We start from the raw sequence: 16624 nt of genomic DNA on the forward strand, positions 1-16624 counted from the left end.
TCAGGCAGGACCTATAGAATCCTGTTTACCCCTTAATCAGTGTTAAAATAGACAAGGAAACAAAGTGCATCCTCCTCATATGCCAGAGGTGCCCCACGGCTTAATCTGAAACACACACCTGGAGGCACCTGAACTTGTGCTCTGCCCAGGGAGCTGTGTTGAGGAGGGCAGGTGAAGGTAAAGAATAGGGGCCTTTCCGCTCAAAATCTGTGTAAGTGGAAACCTACTGAGGCCCCGGTCAAAGTGTCTGGGACTTTCTATTTAGAAGAGGTTCTGAGTGCCTCTCGCTCAGATTCTGGCTCGGTTTTGATCCCAGACTCTAAAACTGGAGCTGAGGATATAGGAAGAGGCAGTTCTCAAAATAGGATCAGAACTGAAGGCAAGAAAATCCAGCGGTTCTCCAAATATAAAACATCTCATTCCTTGAAAGAGCTTTGCTTTAATTAATGAACTTAAAACACTTTGCAGGAGTTTTCTGCTACAGAGTAACCGCTGCTAAGTGCAAGAAGTTCCCTGAGGGGCGGGGCGCGTCCCGTGTGCGCCCGGCTTGGCACTGGGCTTCCGCGGGCGGCAGGTGTCGCGCGTCCCCTGCTGGTGGCTGCCCTGCCCGAAACCGGGGCTCGGTCTAGGGAAGCGAAAGCGAAAGCGGCGGGCGCCGGGACGCCCCCGCTTGCAGAGTGCCGCTGGCAGACTGAAGGGGAAAACGAAGGAGAACCAGGACAAGCTGATTTCAGAGCTCGGTGCTCAGCACGGAGACGAAAGCCCCCCAGAGCTGCAGTCCCGAAGCCGCCGCGGGTGAGTTCGCAACCGCCCAGAGCCCGGAGCGCTACCCGAAGCATCCCAACCCGCCACCCATTCGCCCCGACCCCCCCCCCCCCCGCCGCTGCGCTCCCCCTCCCCCCGGCCCTTTGGCCTCCCGGAGAGTGCGAGGGAGCCGGGCGGGGACCGCGGGGTGGCTCTTCGGAACTCGGTGGCGGCGGCGGCGGGCTGGACGTAGGGCGGGTGTGTGTGTGGGGGGGAATCACGTTTTTTTTTTTTTTTTTTCCCTTCTTTTTTTTTTTTTTTTTAAAGGCTGAGGCTCCCTATGACAGGCAGAATGCCTTCTGTCATAAGCCGGCCGTAGTGATGGGCACCGGGGATGGGTAAATTGAGAAGCTGACGGACTCGTTGAGCGGAGTCGGGGTGGTGAGCATAGGGCCAGGATTGGGACCCCATCTCCGTCATTCCTCTTCTCCCCCTAGATAAGACCATGCGGTTCTCTGACCTGAGACCCTGCGCCTTCCTGCTGCTGGCGGACTCGGCTCTCCTCTGGCTGCTTCAGGGGACTCTGGGGGCTCTCCTTCCCCCGGGGCTTCCAGGCCTTTGGCTGGAGGGGACCCTGCGACTTGGAGGGCTCTGGTGCCTGCTAAAGGTGGGAGGACTCCTGGGATTGGTGGGAACACTGCTGCCCCCGCTCTGTCTGGGGACCCCCCTGTTTCTTTCCCTAAGGGCCCTGGTCCCAGGGGCCTTGAGTGCTCCCCCAGTCAGAGTGGCTTCAGCCCCCTGGAGCTGGCTGGTGGTGGGGTATGGGGCTGCGTGGCTAAGCTGGGCCATGTGGGCTCTGCTGAGCTCCCCAGGAGCCCAGGAGAGGAAGCAGGGCCAGGAGAACAACACAGACTTGATGTGGAGGCTGCTGAAGCTCTCCTGGCCAGACCTGCCCTATCTCGTTGCAGCCTTCTGCTTCCTTATTGTTGCCGTGTTGGGTGAGTCTGGAAGGGGGCATTGGGAATTGGAGGTGGGCAGAGGTCCTTGGTGCCAGCATCTTCATCTGTTCTCCTCCACGCCGCTTTCAGGTGAGACATTCATCCCTTACTATTCCGGTCATGTCATTGACATTCTGAGAGGTGATTTTGACCCTGATGCCTTTGCCAGCGCCATCTTTTTCATGTGTCTCTTCTCCATTGGCAGGTAGGTGATCCTTAATTGGGTTCATTTGCTAGCCTCACGTCTTTACAGGGGCCCTCCATCTCCTGACTTTGTTTTCAGATCCTTTAGTACATGAAGCATAAAATACTTAAACCAGAATATGTGTGAAAGTGTTTATTCACCGTTCTGTTTCACACTCTCAGCCACTCTTTCGTTCATTCACTCTATTTACCCAACATTATGCTTCCAATCCATACTTGCTTCTCTTTGCTGAAGCCAGCTCCTCGGAAGCGACTCCCAGACCCATGTTTCTACACCCAGCTCTAGTCTTGTAGTTCACCTCTCTTCTTGACATTGCCATTGGACAATCCACTGTCATCTCACACTCCACATACCCAGACCTTCATATGTATCATACTCCCTCCTGGTCTTCTTGAAAGTGGCTCCCTCTTTTATTCCCATGTACGAAACAAACAGGGTCCTAGGCTCCAAGCATCAGTATTGTTGATGCCTTCCTGATGTTCAGACACTAGCCCCACTGTTTCCTGCTTTCAAAGTGTTCCTCCTGTGGCTCTTTTCTGGCCATTCTCACAGCGATTGCTGGAGTTCAAACCCTCCTCATTTTATGTCTGACTATCCCAACAGCCTTCTAAACATGGAAACCATATTTTGTGAAATACTTGCTTCTATCTTTTTCATTTTTCCTTTAAGTTTTGTTATATAAATGGTTGGCCTAAGAGGAATTCTCAACTTCAGGGACAATAGATGTGAGGGAACAGCATGTCTCTGGGGCTCCAGAGAAGAGGAGGGCAAGGGAATTCATTGCTGCAGTTCCCAGAGTAAAGTAGGAAGGAGGGCTTTGGCATGGTGGGGGGGCAAGAGACCAAGACGGAGGGGGAGGGTAGAGGAACAGCACTGAAGAAGGTGGGCTCTGGGTCAGGCAGGACCACAAGCTATTTCTCTTGACATGTCTTCGTTTCTATTATGGTCTTCCCTATGTCTAGCATGGAGTGAGCGCCATAGATACTCGTGAATTTGTATATGTTACGATTTTGTTCCCACATCTAGCTCTCTCTGTCCTGTTTTTCCTGCCTCTGTTTGTTCCTGCCCCTCCCCTTGTCTCCCTCTCTCTCTCTGCTTCTCTTCTGCTTCTCATGGTGCACTTTCTCCAACCTTGTATTTCTTTTCATTCTGTGATTTCTCCTTTGCTTCTCTCACTCGTTCCCTCCCTCTCTGCACCTGTGTCCCCTTCATCCCCGTTCCCACAGCTCACTGTGTGCCGGCTGCCGTGGGAGCTGCTTCACCTTCACCATGTCCAGGGTCAACGTGCGGGTCCGGCAGCTGCTTTTCTCCTCCCTTTTGCGCCAGGACCTCAGTTTCTTCCAGGATACTAAGACAGGTGGGGCCTGGAGTCCAGGTCTGGGATTCCCCTGGACCTTTCTTGCCTCTCAGTTACCCTCCACCCTGTAAACAGCCTCTCTTCCCACCTGCACCCATGGTGCCAGGGCGAGGAGCTGCTGAGCTCTCTTTTGGGATGGGGTAGTGAGGTCGCCTCCACTGGTCTCTGCAAGTGAGGGGGTGTGTTTAGAAGAGGGGGCTGTGTCAGTGGGGACGGTCGGTGGGGGCAGTCTCTGGGTGTTCTGCTTTACACATGGTTTCCTCACTGGCTCTGTCCTCCCCAGGGGAGCTGAATTCGAGACTGAACTCAGATACCAAATTGATGAGCTGCTGGCTTGCTCTGAATGCCAACGTGCTCTTGCGAAGCCTGGTCAAAGTGGTGGGGCTGTATGGCTTCATGCTCAGCCTGTCCCCCCGGCTGGCCCTCCTCTCTCTGCTCAAGGTGCCTCTGGCAATAACAGCTGAAAAAGTGTACGATGTCCGCCATCAGGTACGTGGGAATGTTAGGGAATCCCCAGGGCAGAAGAAGCTCTCCTAGAGGTCTTCTCTTCTCAGCCTCCAGAGCAGTAGCTCTGACAGGCTTGAGAAGGGCCCTAGGCCCTGGGATTTTATGTAAGAGTGTGTGTGTGTGTGTGTGTGTGTGTGTGTGTGTGAGAGAGAGAGAGAGAGAGAGAGAGAGAGAGAGAAGAGAGTGGGAGAAGAAGAGGGAGCATTTTTCTAGAAACAAGATAACCTCCTACTAGATTCTCAAAGAAGTCTGGTCGTGCCTTCCCCACAAAAAGATTAAAAATGCTGTCTTAGAAGATTTTAAGCAGAGTTTCCCCCTTTCTAATCAGGGGAAATCAATTTGGGTCGAGTGTAGAGAAAGTAGAAAAGTGCAGTCAGGAAGTCCTGAGTCTGAGTATCAGCTCTCCTTTCTCTCTTTTTAGAAAAGTGGCGGTAAAGTTTAAATAACATAAAATTGACCATTTTTACTATTTTTTTATTGTGCCATTCAGCGGCATTAAGTACACTCACATTGTTGTGCAAGGTTCACCACCATCCATCTCCAGCAACTGTCTCCATCTTCCCAAGCTGAAACTTGGTACCTATTAAACAATAACTCCCCACTTCCCCTCCTCCCAGCCCTTGGCAATGACAGGTCTATTTCCTGTCTCCATGAATCTGATTACTCTAGGTATCTCATGTAAGTGGGATCATGCAGTATTTGTCTTTTTGTGTTTGGCTTATTTCACGTAGTGTACTGTCCTCCAGGTTCATCCCTATTGTAGCACGTGTCAGAATTCTCTTCCTTTTTAAGATTAATACGCCATTGATGCTTAGACCGCGTTTTGTTAATCCATTCATCTCTTTCCGGATGCTTGGGTTGCTTTCACCTTTTGGCTATTGTGCCATGCTGCTGTAAACATGGGTGTACGAATATTTGTTCGAGTCTCTGCTTTCAGTTCTTTTGGGGATATACCCAGACCAAGAATTGCTGGATGTTATGGTAATTCTGTTTTTAATATTTGGAAGACCCACCACCACAATGGTTTTCACAGCACCCGCACCTTTTGACATTCCCCTTGGCAATACACAAGGGTTTCGATTTCTCCCTTTCTTTTCCAGCACTTATCTATCTTCTGTTTGTTTCTTTATTACAGTCCCCTGTACTTATTTAGCTTACAACTCAAAGTTTCTACCTTTTGTCTGCTTTCCTCCAGTCCATTCCCCACCCCTTCCTCTGGTCTCTGTTAACTATAAATCTGATCTCTCTCTCTCATTCTCTCTCTCTCTCTCTCTTTTTTTTTTTTTGAAGAATTTATTTATTTATTTGACACAGAGAGATCACAAATAGAGAGGCAGGCAGAGAGAGAGAGAGAGAGGGAGAGAGAGAGAGAGAGATGCGGAAGCAGGTTCTCTGCCAAGCAGAGAGCCTGATGCAGGACTCCATCCCAGGACCCTGAGATCATGACCTGAGCCGAAGGCAGAGACGCCCGATCTCTTTTTCTATGAAAAAATTTTTTTTTTGTTTGTTTAGATGGCACATATAAATGAGATCATACAGTATTCCTCTTTTTCTCTGGCTGATTTCACTTAGCATAATGCCCTCAGGTTCCATCCATGCTGTTGCAAATGGCAGGATTTCCTTCTCTTTTATGGCTGAGTAAAATTCTGCTGTATATGAATATGCAGTGCTTTTTAAAAAATAGCAGCCATCCTAATTTTCATGAGGTGATAGCTCACTGTGGTTTTGATTTGCATTTCCCTAGTGACTAGTGGTGTTGGACATCTTTTCATGGGCTTGTTGGCCATATCTATATCTTTTTTGGAGAAATGTCTTTTTAAGTTCTTTGCTTATTTTTTTAATTGCGTTGTGTTTTACTTGTTGAGTTGTAGGACTTCTTTCACTATTCTGGATATTAGCCCCTTATCAGATACATGATTTGGAAATGTTTTCTCCCACAAAAGTTTTAAATTTTGATGAAGACCAGTTTTTTTTTTTTTTTTTTTTTTTTTGTTGGCTGTACTTTGTGTTATTCCAAGAAATCATCACCAAATCTAGTGTCATGAAGCTTTGCCCTGAAGTTTTTTTCTAAGAGTTTTATGGTTTTAGCTCTGGTTTAGGTTTTTATCCGTTTTGAGTTACATCCCCACCTTTTGTTAACTAGCAGTGGCTCTTTAGGAAAATGATCTCTTCTGGTTTCATTCAGATGCTGCGGGTGGTATGGATTCCCTTAAATGAAGGAGCAAATGGGGAGCCTGTATTCCCTAGTTCTTTTGGAAAGAAATGTAAGGAAGAGGGGAAAAGGACAGTTAGAAATTTTTATTTATTTTTAAAGATTTTATTTATTTAATTGACAGAGAGAGAGAGATCACAAGTAGGCAAAGAGGCAGGCAGAGAGAGATAGGAGGAAGCAGGCTCCCTGCTGAGAAGAGAGCCCGATGCGGGGGCTCGATCCCAAGACCCTGAGATCATGACTGGAGCTGAAGGCAGAGGCTTTAACCCACTGAGCCACCCAGGCGCCCCTTAGGTAGCTTGGGGGAGGTCTCTTGTCTTCTGCCCCATCAGCCCCTTATACACCCCCCCCCCCCCCCGCTGCCCACTTTTGCAGGCACTGCTTCTGGACATCCAAAATGCTCTGGCGAAAGCAGGACAAGTGGTGCGGGAGGCTGTTGGAGGGCTGCAGACGGTTCGCAGTTTTGGAGCCGAGGCGCAGGAAATCCGTCTCTATAAGGAGGCCCTGGAACGGTGCCGGCAGCTGTGGTGGCGACGAGACCTGGAACGTGCCCTCTACCTACTCTTTCAGAGGGTGAGGAGGTTGTGTGGCTGGGGCTAGGAGCCAGAGAGGGACAGGGAAGGCAGTGGGGTCCCCGCTGCTCTGTGTGGTGGACTCTTTTTCAGGGCTTTCTTCTCTCCCTGCAGATGGTGCACTTGGGAATGCAGGTACTGATGCTGAACTGTGGGGTGCAGCAGATCCTGGCTGGGGACCTCACTCAAGGCGGGCTGCTCTCCTTCCTGTTGTATGAGGAGGACATGGGCCATTATGTGCAGGTGAGTCAGGAGCCTGGACATACTCTCACCAACCCCCACCCCCTTCCCCAGTTTTCTCTATGGCCTCTGGGCCTGGGCCTTTGTTTGAGCTCCTTAAAAATACAAACCAAACCAACCCCCAGCTCATTATATTATGGAGAACTTCAAATTTATGCCCCCCAAAAAGGGATGAACTATAATGAACCTGCATGTACGCATCACCTGCTTTAAAATTACCAACTCATGGCCATTCTGTTTCAACTCTACCTCCACCCATATTATTTTGAAACAAATTCAAGATATAGTTTTATCTGTAAATGCCTCAGGGCATATCTCTAAAACATAAATATTTTAAAAAATATAACCAGGAAACACATTACACCAAAAAAGTGTAACAGTAGTTCCTAAAATTTATCAAATACAGGGGTTATATTTCCACTTGTCTCATCCATGTAACATATGTGTCTATATTACATTTATCTCTCTCATGTATGTCTGTGGTAGCATCAGCCATTAATGCTCAATGCCTAGATTCATTAAAATCATTAGGGCTTGCAAGACGGTGACACTCTACCATTCCTCCACTTAATAGCTGGAATACATCTATCCAGGGAGACTTACCCTGGTCCACTCTTTGATAACCCAGTGGTACAATTTGAGTAGGAAAGGCAGAATAGCATTTGGGTCTTTTCCTAGATTTACCAGTTTTCAAAAATAGCTACTTCACCTTGGTGGTTATTTTATAATTTTCCTACATATTTGTGAAACATCTTTTATGTATGAAGAGCTGTGCTAGGCACTCTGGTGGCTAGAGTGGCAGAGATGAGGTGGGCATAGTGCCTGCTTTTAAGGAGCTCCCTGTCCAGTTAAGGCAAAACAGAATGGTGCACAAGTAATACGGAGCGGGAACTGGAGGGTATGGGGAAGAGAATTAGCGCTGAACCCGAGTACGGACCTCTCTGTCCTTTACGTTGCAGATTGGTTCGCTGGGGCCTTGGGTTGCCTTTAAATTCCATCTGAATTGCACATTTAGGGGGAGGGAAGCCTTTTCGGATGAGGGGAGGTATCCCCTCCGAGTACGCAGGAGCCCATCTCCCGAGTACGAACACTGCTACCAAGCCTGACCTGGACAGAGTGTGGCAGGGGAGCGTGCGAGGAGCTGGGGAGCTGGTTTCTGGTGAAGCTGCATTTGGGGAACTGACCCCTCCGTTCCTGTTTTCCAGACCCTGGTTTACATGTGCGGCGATATGCTCAGCAACGTCGGGGCTGCGGAGAAGGTGTTTCAGTACCTGGATCGGAAGCCAAAGCTGCCTCCGCCGGGGACGCTGGCCCCTCCCACTCTGCGGGGGCTGGTGGAATTCCAAGACGTCTCTTTTGCGTATCCCAACCGCCCCGACCAGCCTGTGCTCAAGGTGCCTGAGAGGGGCTGCAAGGAGGGAACCCGGACCACGGCTCCCAGGCGGCACGGCCTGTAGTAGATCCTTTGTCTCTGAGAGGTTGATCCCCCCCCCCCCCCCCCCGACAGAACCAGAAGGCGAGGTCCGTGGGGCAAGCCTCTGACTGTTTCTCGGCTTTTCTAGGGGCTGACGTTCACTCTACGCCCTGGTCAGATGACGGCTCTGGTGGGGCCCAATGGGTCCGGGAAGAGCACAGTGGCTGCCTTGCTGCAGAATTTGTACCAGCCCACTGGGGGACGGCTGCTGCTGGATGGGAAGCCCATCTCCGAGTACGAACACGGCTACCTGCATCGACAGGTGGGTGGTGGTGGTCAGAGGGGGTGCGGTGAGGAAGAACAGGAGATAGGAGGGAAGAAGCATGTGCGGAGAGCATGGGAGATCCGTGGGAAGAAACATGGAGCACATTCTAAGGGAGCTAGGCCAGGAGGAAAAGAGGATCCTTGCCCTGGGGGCTTAACACACTGTCCCCTGCGCAGGTGACTTCGGTGGGGCAGGAGCCTGTGCTCTTCTCGGGTTCTGTGAGGGACAACATTGCTTATGGGCTGAAGAGCTGCAGTGATGAGAAGGTGATGGCAGCTGCCCAGGCCGCCAATGCCCATGGCTTCATTCAGGAGTTGGAGCACGGACTGAATACAGGTACCTTCCTTCAGAAGAGGAGCTGGAGCTGCTTCCTGGGGGTATGGGTTGTGTCTGCTATTTCTTTGCCCGGTGCTTGGCTCCCACTTTCCTGCCTTCCCTGGCACTGGGAGTTTTCTAGTTGCGGGTCCCGGTTGGGAGACAGCCCCCGGGGGTAGTAGTGCTCCCTCTCTTGGGCCAGCCAAGAGAGGTGTCCAACAGGTGTCCACCCCTGCCCTTCTGACATAGGCTGGTGGAAAGACCAGCTGTGCACTCGTCCCTGCTCATGGGGAGGACGCTGTCATGGCCACTTGTGTCTGAGAAAAGGTATTTCTCGGATTCCTCAGATGTAGGGGAGAAAGGGAAGCAGCTGGCTGCGGGACAGAGGCAGTGTCTGGCCATTGCCCGGGCCCTTGTGCGGAACCCACGAGTCCTCATCCTGGATGAAGCCACCAGTGCTCTGGACGTCCAGTGTGAGCAGGCTGTGAGTCCTGGGGCGGCAGGCAGTGGGACCTGAGGCTCATGATTGAAGGACCAGTGTATGCAGAATTGGGCAGAGGAAGACAAATGGCCCACTAGTGGAAGACTATCTATGCTTTCGCGGGGGGTGGAGAGTGGAATGGAGAGTATGGGGTGTGGGAACAGCCCCTCCTTTTCCCCAGTTCCCTTTACAGCGGGACAGCTGAGAGAGAAGGGCAGTGCAGACTTTGTCGTCTTTCTCATCGTTCACGTCTTCTTTACCCTGTGCCACAAGAGATACTGCCCAGTTGCGATATGGTGCCCATCCTATTCTTATTTTTCTTTATTATTTTTTTAAAAAGATTTTATTTATTTGAGAGAGAGAGTGAGAGCAAGTGAAAGAGCTCAAGCAGGGTGGGCAGCAGAGGGAGGGGGGGAAGCAGGCCCCCTGACAGGGCTTGGTCCCAGGACCCTGGGATTATAACCTGAGCCTAAGATAGACCCTTAACCCACTGAGCCACCCAGGCCCTTCTTCTTACCCTCTGAGGCATTATGATCCTCCCCCTTCAGCTGCAGGACTGGAAATCCCACGGGGACCGAACAGTGCTGGTGATTGCTCACAGGCTGCAGACGGTGCAGAGTGCGGACCAGGTCCTGGTGCTCAGGCAGGGTGAGCTGCGGGAGCACTCAGAGCTCATGGAGGGCCAGGACCTCTATTCCCGCCTGGTGCAGCAGCTCCTGGAGGACTGAGAGCCCGGGGACACGGGACCCTTCCAGTAGTCATCTCCATGATCCAGAGTAGCTCGTGCTGGGAGTTTCCCTGGGCTTGTGCTGCTGGGTAGTTGTTCCTAGAGCTATTGGCATGGTGGAAGTTTGGACCACGTGTGCTGACCGGGGGTGGGAGAAAGGGGGGTGCTGTCTGTTTCCAAGATCCTCATTTCCCTGCTGCTGAGTATTGGGGCATAATACATCTATTTAAAGTACATTTTCCTTATTATGTAAATAACACGTATACATAGAGAAAAGTAAAACTAACCCTTGTTTCACCATAGGTGACCATAGCTACTGTTCTGCTAGCTACCTGTGTCTTAATCTGTTCTTCGAGATAAATGTTAGCCAGTATGATGTAAATATTCATGAGGTTGCCTTTCTGTGTCTTTCCCCTTTCACACTGATATCTGATATCTGATAACTGATATTTTAGGGGAAGCTAGGATGTGGAGGGGTAGAACACTGTTTCCTAATTAACAGTGTTAATAAAACACTGGTAATAACTACCATTTATAGAGTTTTAATATGATAGGAAGTATGCTAAATGTTTTTCAGGCATTATCATATTTAGTCCTTTTCCTTAAGCCTATGTGGTTGGTTATTATTATCCCCATCTTACAGGTGAGGAAACTGAGTCTCAAAGAAGTTAAATAACTTTCCCAAGGTTACACAGGGGTGGAGTTGGAGTTGAATCCAAGCCTGACCCCTGAGTCCACAACCTCAACCAGTAAATTATATGATGTCGTGTGTTCATAATCTTGAATTCATACTCAGATTCAGTAAAGAGCTCTGAATTCTCTGCCTTCTCTCTAGTCCCGTGGTTATTATAACTTTCATTTAGTCTTAGATGATCTCATCACCAAAGAGGTTTCCCCATCATTGGCTCAGCTCTTCCAGCTGTTCTTTGTGAAGTCATTTTTCTTTTGCAGACACATAAGATGACGTAACTTCCGTAAAGTCCTTCAAGCTCTTCCCTCCTTTCTGCTCAGATCTTCCTCACAGCATGCGAGGTTGTGCAGCTCATTTGCAGCACCCTTCCCTGCTGCATTAAGCTCCCACCGCAAACTTCCTGCCCTCCTCATGCCTGTGCGCCTTTGCATATGGTGTGTTCTTGCTGCTTCCTGAACCACCCTTTATGATTTACCCCAGTCCTTCAAGACTTAACTCGGGTCAGGTCTTCCATTCTGAGCTCAGTCGGAGAAAGTATCCTTTGCATGTGCTTCTGTTGCCCCAGAGCTTAGCTCTTTCACAGCCTGTAATAAACTCCCCATCCCCTCACCCTTCTGTTCTCCCATTAGACCACGAGTTCCTGGGTGGGGGAAGGCCATATATTTTACTAAGTTTTATATTGACTACCTGACACAGGGCTCGATTCATAGCAGACAATAAGCAAATGTCTGTTGCACAAATGAATAAATCTTCTCTGTTCTCCCTCCACATGCCAACCACTGAAAATTCAGAGCTGTGTGCATTACTGCCTTTTGGGAGGGACTTACCTTTGAAGGTTCCTATTCTAGGAAAGAGAAACTTTCACGTTCCCAGAAACACCAGGTGCTTTCCAGCTCTAGCAATGAACGACCCGGAACTTTTGCAGTTTTGGTTTCTTTTTTTCATCCTGGTAACTGTTGGGAATGGGCAAAGTGAGAGAAAGGAGCTTTCTTATGCAGGTAAGCCTTCACTTCATTCTGGTGTTAGTGTCTCAAATACCACTGAACTTAAATACCCATGTGGAGAGAGACAATTCTGGCCCAATTTCTTTCCCTCTTAACCAAACGTCCTTCCTCTGTTTATAAAATGGGAATAATCATTCCTGTATGTCCCAACCTTAGGGAAATTGTTGCCCTCAAGGAGGAAGATGATCTGTTAAAATTCTTTGATAGCTTCAGTGTAATGACAATAGCCTCAATATAATGACACCTAATAGTTTAAGCCTGCAAGGTATCTTAAAAATAATAAAGCAGTCAAATCTTTATAGAAAGGGGAACTGGCCTGAAACTGCAGAGCTACTCAGTGATTGAGCTGGGAAGAAAACTCAGGCATTCAGATGGGCCTTAGAAAAATGCAACAGACCTCCGGATCTTAGGGTGTCTGTAAAGTTGGTTATCTGAGGGAAACTCCCAAGTAGACCTTATGTCAGGGACACATTCTGGAAATGTTCCCTGGAGGTCAAAGTGTGGAACTTTGGCAAAAGCCTACAAGTGTGGTTTGTTTGGTAATCACAGATATGAATAATTCTAGTCTGTTCCTGAGTTCTAGTTCTTTTCATTCACCCCGCCTTCCCCCCAACACCATTTGATCTGCCTGCCCCATAACCTCCTCCTCTTGTCACTTACCTTCGGCATCTTTCCCATTCAGTCATATTTTACTCTTTCCAAAGGGTGGTATGAATGGAGAGGGGAAACCTTAGGAAACTCTCATAGATTTCTCTGGAGCCTACAGACAACCCATCTGCTTTGCCCAGTGTGGAAATGGCATTGAATTTCAAATCTTTTTCCCCAGCCACGTAGGGTAGCCCCTTTGCCATTCTCATGGCAGTTGTGATTCAAGAGGAGACTCAGTGCAGTTGTCAGAATTTTGGAGAAAGGAGTAGGAAGTAAGGAAAACAAAGATCTTCCTGGTTTTTGGTGCTGAGTGAGCCAAAAAAGCACCCATCTGATTGAATCTGATGCCCATTTAGTAATCGTAGGAAATACTGGGTTTTGAACCTAGAGTTTTATGGACTTATGAATTATCACAATTCATGTAATTGCCATTACAATAACAATAGTCATTCGAGTGCTGTGCTAAGTGCCTCATGTATATCTTTGTACTTTTTCCTCAAGATAATCCTAGGTGCAGGTGTTACTATATCAGTTCTAAGAATGAGAAAATGGAGGTTTAGGCACATTGTCTGGCTCACAAAGCTTGGAAAAGGTGGACTCTGCCCAGCTTTACTACAAAACTCAAAAGAGTTGCCTATACTCCTTCTATCTGCTTATCTCCTAATAGTCTCTTTAAAAATGTATTTATGTGAATAGGAAATATATTAATGGGGTTTAAAATTGAAGAGCCCCAACGAGGTATGTAGAGGAAACCCTCACTCCCATCCTTCCCATGGTTTACTAAGACCCCTTGCACACACAGTCCATGTTCCAAGCTTTATATTTATCTTCTAGGGAAATTTCATGTAAATTTAAGCAAATTTGTGAATATGTTCTTGTGCCCTAGTTTTACAAATAGGTCCTTAGATGCACTGTTTTGAACTTTATTTTTTTATACTTAGAAATATACGACTATATAGCACTCTATTTTATGGAAGTACTGTATTTCATTTAGCTTGTCTTCTCCTGCTGATGGGTAGCTAGGTTACTTGAAGTCTCTAGCTAGTATAAGTAATGCTTTGTGTAGACATTATAATACACGTATGCAAGAATACCCATAGGTTAAAATTCTAAATGGGGAGTTGCTGAGTCCAAGTGTATGTATATATATTACTAATATTGATATATGTTGCAGAATTGCCCTCATAAAGGTATTCATGCACAGTTCCATCAGTACTATATAAATTTATCTGTTTCCCCACATTCTCATCAACATGGAGTGCTGTTAAATTAGCTTTTTAGGTTTTATCAATCTTATGAATAAAAAGTGACATCATATGGTAGTTGTCATTTGTTTTTCTTTTATTACCACTTACATAAGCATACTAAATTGAGCAAGAAAAATTGGGACACAGGAAACAAAAATGACACATACAACAATAAAAACAAAATATCTGTCTATAAATTGGTAAATCAGAATGAGGAATGAAGAATAACTATAAAAATCACGAACAGATATGACTATGAAATTTAAGAACATGGTAGAACAATCACAACATGAGAATGAGGCAGATAAAGGAAAACATTCCAAAGCCTTTGTTTTATTTGGAAGGGGGTAGAGTTTAACTTCAGATATTGCCAGTTTAAAACTATCTTAAAAATGTAGGGGTAAAAATAGAGTTACCCTATGACCCAGCAATTGCACGACTAGATATTTACCCCAAAAGATAGAAATACAGTGATCCGAAGGGGCACCTGCACCCCAGTGTTTATAGCAGCAATGTCCACAATAGCCAACCTATGGAAAAAGCCCAGATGTCCATTGACAGATGAATGGATAAAGAAGATGTGGTATATATAGACAATAGAATATTCCTCAACCATCAAAAAAAATGAATTCTTGCCATTTGCAATGATGTGGTTGGAACTAGAGGGCATTATGCTGAGCGAAATTAGTCAATAAGAGAAAGAAAAATACCATAAGATTTTACTCATGTGAAATTTAAGAAACAAAACAGATGACCACAGGGGAAGGGAAGGAAAATAAGATGAAACAGAGAGGGAGGCAAATCATAAGAGACTCTTAATTATAGGAAATAAACTGAAGGTTGCTGGAGGGATGTGGGTGGGGGCGATGGTAATTGGGAGATGGGCATTAAGGAGGCCACTTGATGTGATGAGTGTTGGGTGTTATATGTTATATGCAATTGATGAATCACTGAATTCTACCTCTGAAACAAATAAGGTAGGATATGTTAATTAAATTGAATTTAAATTTAAAAATTTAAAAAGTATAGAGGTAACTCTTAACTAGTTAGAATTTAAAATTCTTAAGTCAATAAGAGGAAGTTAGAGAATACATTAAAAATGTACTCAATTTGGGCGCCTGGGTGGCTCAGTGGGTTAAGCCTCTGCCTTGGACTCAGGTCATGATCTCAGAGTCCTAGGATCTGAAGTCAACTCTGCTCAGCAGGGAGCCTGCTTCCCCTCTCTCTCTGCCTGCCTCTCTGCCTACTTGTGACCTCTCTGTGTCCAATAAATAAATAAAAAAAATCTTTTAAAAAATGTACTCAATTGACAAACCATAAGAGACTCTTAATCTCACAAAACAAACTGAGGGTTGCCGGGGGTGGGGAGTAGGGAGAGGGTGGTGGGGTTATGGATATTGGGGAGGGTATGTGCTGTGGTGAGTGCTGTGAAGTGTGTAAACCTGGCGATTCACAGACCTGTACCTCTGGGGCTAATAATACATTATTTGTTAAGAAAAAAATTTAAAAAAAAGTACTCAATTTACTATAAGCGATGAAAGAAGAAAAAAGTGAAGCAAAGAAACAATGTAACAAAATAGAAAACACAATAATAGTAGAAACTAATTCAGATAATTTAGTAATCCCAATAAATGTAAATAACTTAAGTTTGAAGCTAAAAGAGGTTTTCAGGTTGGATTAACGATACAGCTGTGCCACCCGTATGTGTGGGGGATAGGTTTCAAGACCCCCCCCAGTGGATGCGTGAAACCACAGATAATAATTGAATTCCGTGTATATTTTGCTTTTCTCTCTCTATATATAGCTATAATAAGGTTTAATTTATAAATTAGACACAGAAAGAGACTAAGAACAGTAACTGATAATAAAATAGAACAAATATAACAATATACTGTAATGAAAGTCATGTACTGTTCTCTCTCAAAATACTTATTGTACTATGCTCACCCTTCTTATGGTGATGTGAGATGATAAAATGAGTGTATGATGAGATGAGGTGAGGCAAGTGATGTAGGCATTGTGACCTAGCATTAGACTACCATTGACCTTCTGACCTGTTGTCAGAAGGAGGATCATTGGCTTGTGGTTGGCAGTTGACCATGTGTCACTGAAACTGCAGAAAATGAAGCCGTGGGTAAGGTGCTCACAAAATCCAGTTACATGCTCTTCACATTAATCACAAAGAAAACCTAAAAATATGAAAAGGTTAAAATCAAGACGTGCAATAGGATATACAAAACTGACACTAACAGAAGACAATGTTTGTAGTTACTTTGATACCTAAAAATATAGTCAAAGGCCAAAGGCATTAGCAGAAACAAAGACAACCATTGAATAATGGCAACAAGAACATTGTACTAAAACAGACTCAGTCTACACCTAGCAAAAAATACCACAAAATATGTAGGAAAGTATAGGTAGAATTAGAAGAAGAAATTGACAAACAGAAACATTTTTCTCAACAATTGTAGGTTGAGTAGAAAAATGAGTAAGGATATAGAATAAGCTTATTGATGGCCTTGTCTGTAATATCTGGGAGTCTAAAGCTACCTCACAAAATGGATAAACCAAGTATTCATATTTATAACATATTAAGAGTACAAAGGTAAGTACAAGGAAAAGGGAAGAGGAGAGGAGAGGATGTAGGTTAAACGCACTTTTATGATGTTCATAACTAGTAGAAACTATCTAAGAAAGACGGAGCTAGTTGTATTATATAAGAATAACATTATCAGGACAATCCTCAAATATACACCTTTTAAAATATCTGAAAAACTGCAATTTAGAAAATACGAGACACCAAGATTTTCTAAAAGAATTACTCATATAAGCAGCATATTTAACAGAAAATAATTTCACCTACAAATCACAAATTACACTGAATCTATTTGCTATATAAATTTTAAGTGGGCTTAACTGATATATAAAATAAATAGT

General features: G+C 46.0%; 1 protein-coding gene across 3 annotated transcripts; it reads left to right on the forward strand.

Annotated features, from left to right (window-relative positions):
- The first annotated feature begins 616 nt into the window (after positions 1-616).
- Positions 617-13757, forward strand: TAP2 (transporter 2, ATP binding cassette subfamily B member). 3 transcript variants are annotated; one of them, XM_059178716.1, is made up of 13 exons: positions 617-795; positions 1072-1142; positions 1242-1742; positions 1833-1947; positions 3174-3304; positions 3588-3793; positions 6399-6596; positions 6710-6838; positions 8041-8229; positions 8398-8571; positions 8751-8910; positions 9237-9362; positions 9919-13757. In XM_059178716.1, the coding sequence occupies exons 2-13, from the start codon at positions 1139-1141 to the stop codon at positions 10020-10022; spliced, it is 2037 nt and encodes a 678-aa protein (XP_059034699.1). In that variant the 5' UTR covers positions 617-795; positions 1072-1138; the 3' UTR covers positions 10023-13757. The 3 variants fall into 3 exon arrangements, with proteins under 3 accessions (XP_059034699.1, XP_059034697.1, XP_059034698.1); XM_059178714.1 differs by having other exon boundaries at positions 619-795; positions 9237-9373; XM_059178715.1 differs by lacking the exon at positions 1072-1142 and having other exon boundaries at positions 620-795; positions 9237-9373.
- The last annotated feature ends 2867 nt before the right edge of the window (positions 13758-16624 follow it).

The sequence above is a fragment of the Mustela lutreola genome, chromosome 6, assembly GCF_030435805.1.
Source record: "Mustela lutreola isolate mMusLut2 chromosome 6, mMusLut2.pri, whole genome shotgun sequence".
Classification (NCBI taxonomy): Eukaryota; Metazoa; Chordata; class Mammalia; order Carnivora; family Mustelidae; genus Mustela; species Mustela lutreola.

What these genes read in the sequence shown, in the direction of transcription:
- TAP2 (XM_059178714.1), top strand. An exon ending in ACGGCTACCTGCATCGACAG is followed by an intron (nt 8,572 to 8,750) that starts GTGGGTGGTGGT and finishes TCCCCTGCGCAG; the next exon opens with GTGACTTCGGTGGGGCAGGA. An exon ending in GGAGCACGGACTGAATACAG is followed by an intron (nt 8,911 to 9,236) that starts GTACCTTCCTTC and finishes CGGATTCCTCAG; the next exon opens with ATGTAGGGGAGAAAGGGAAG.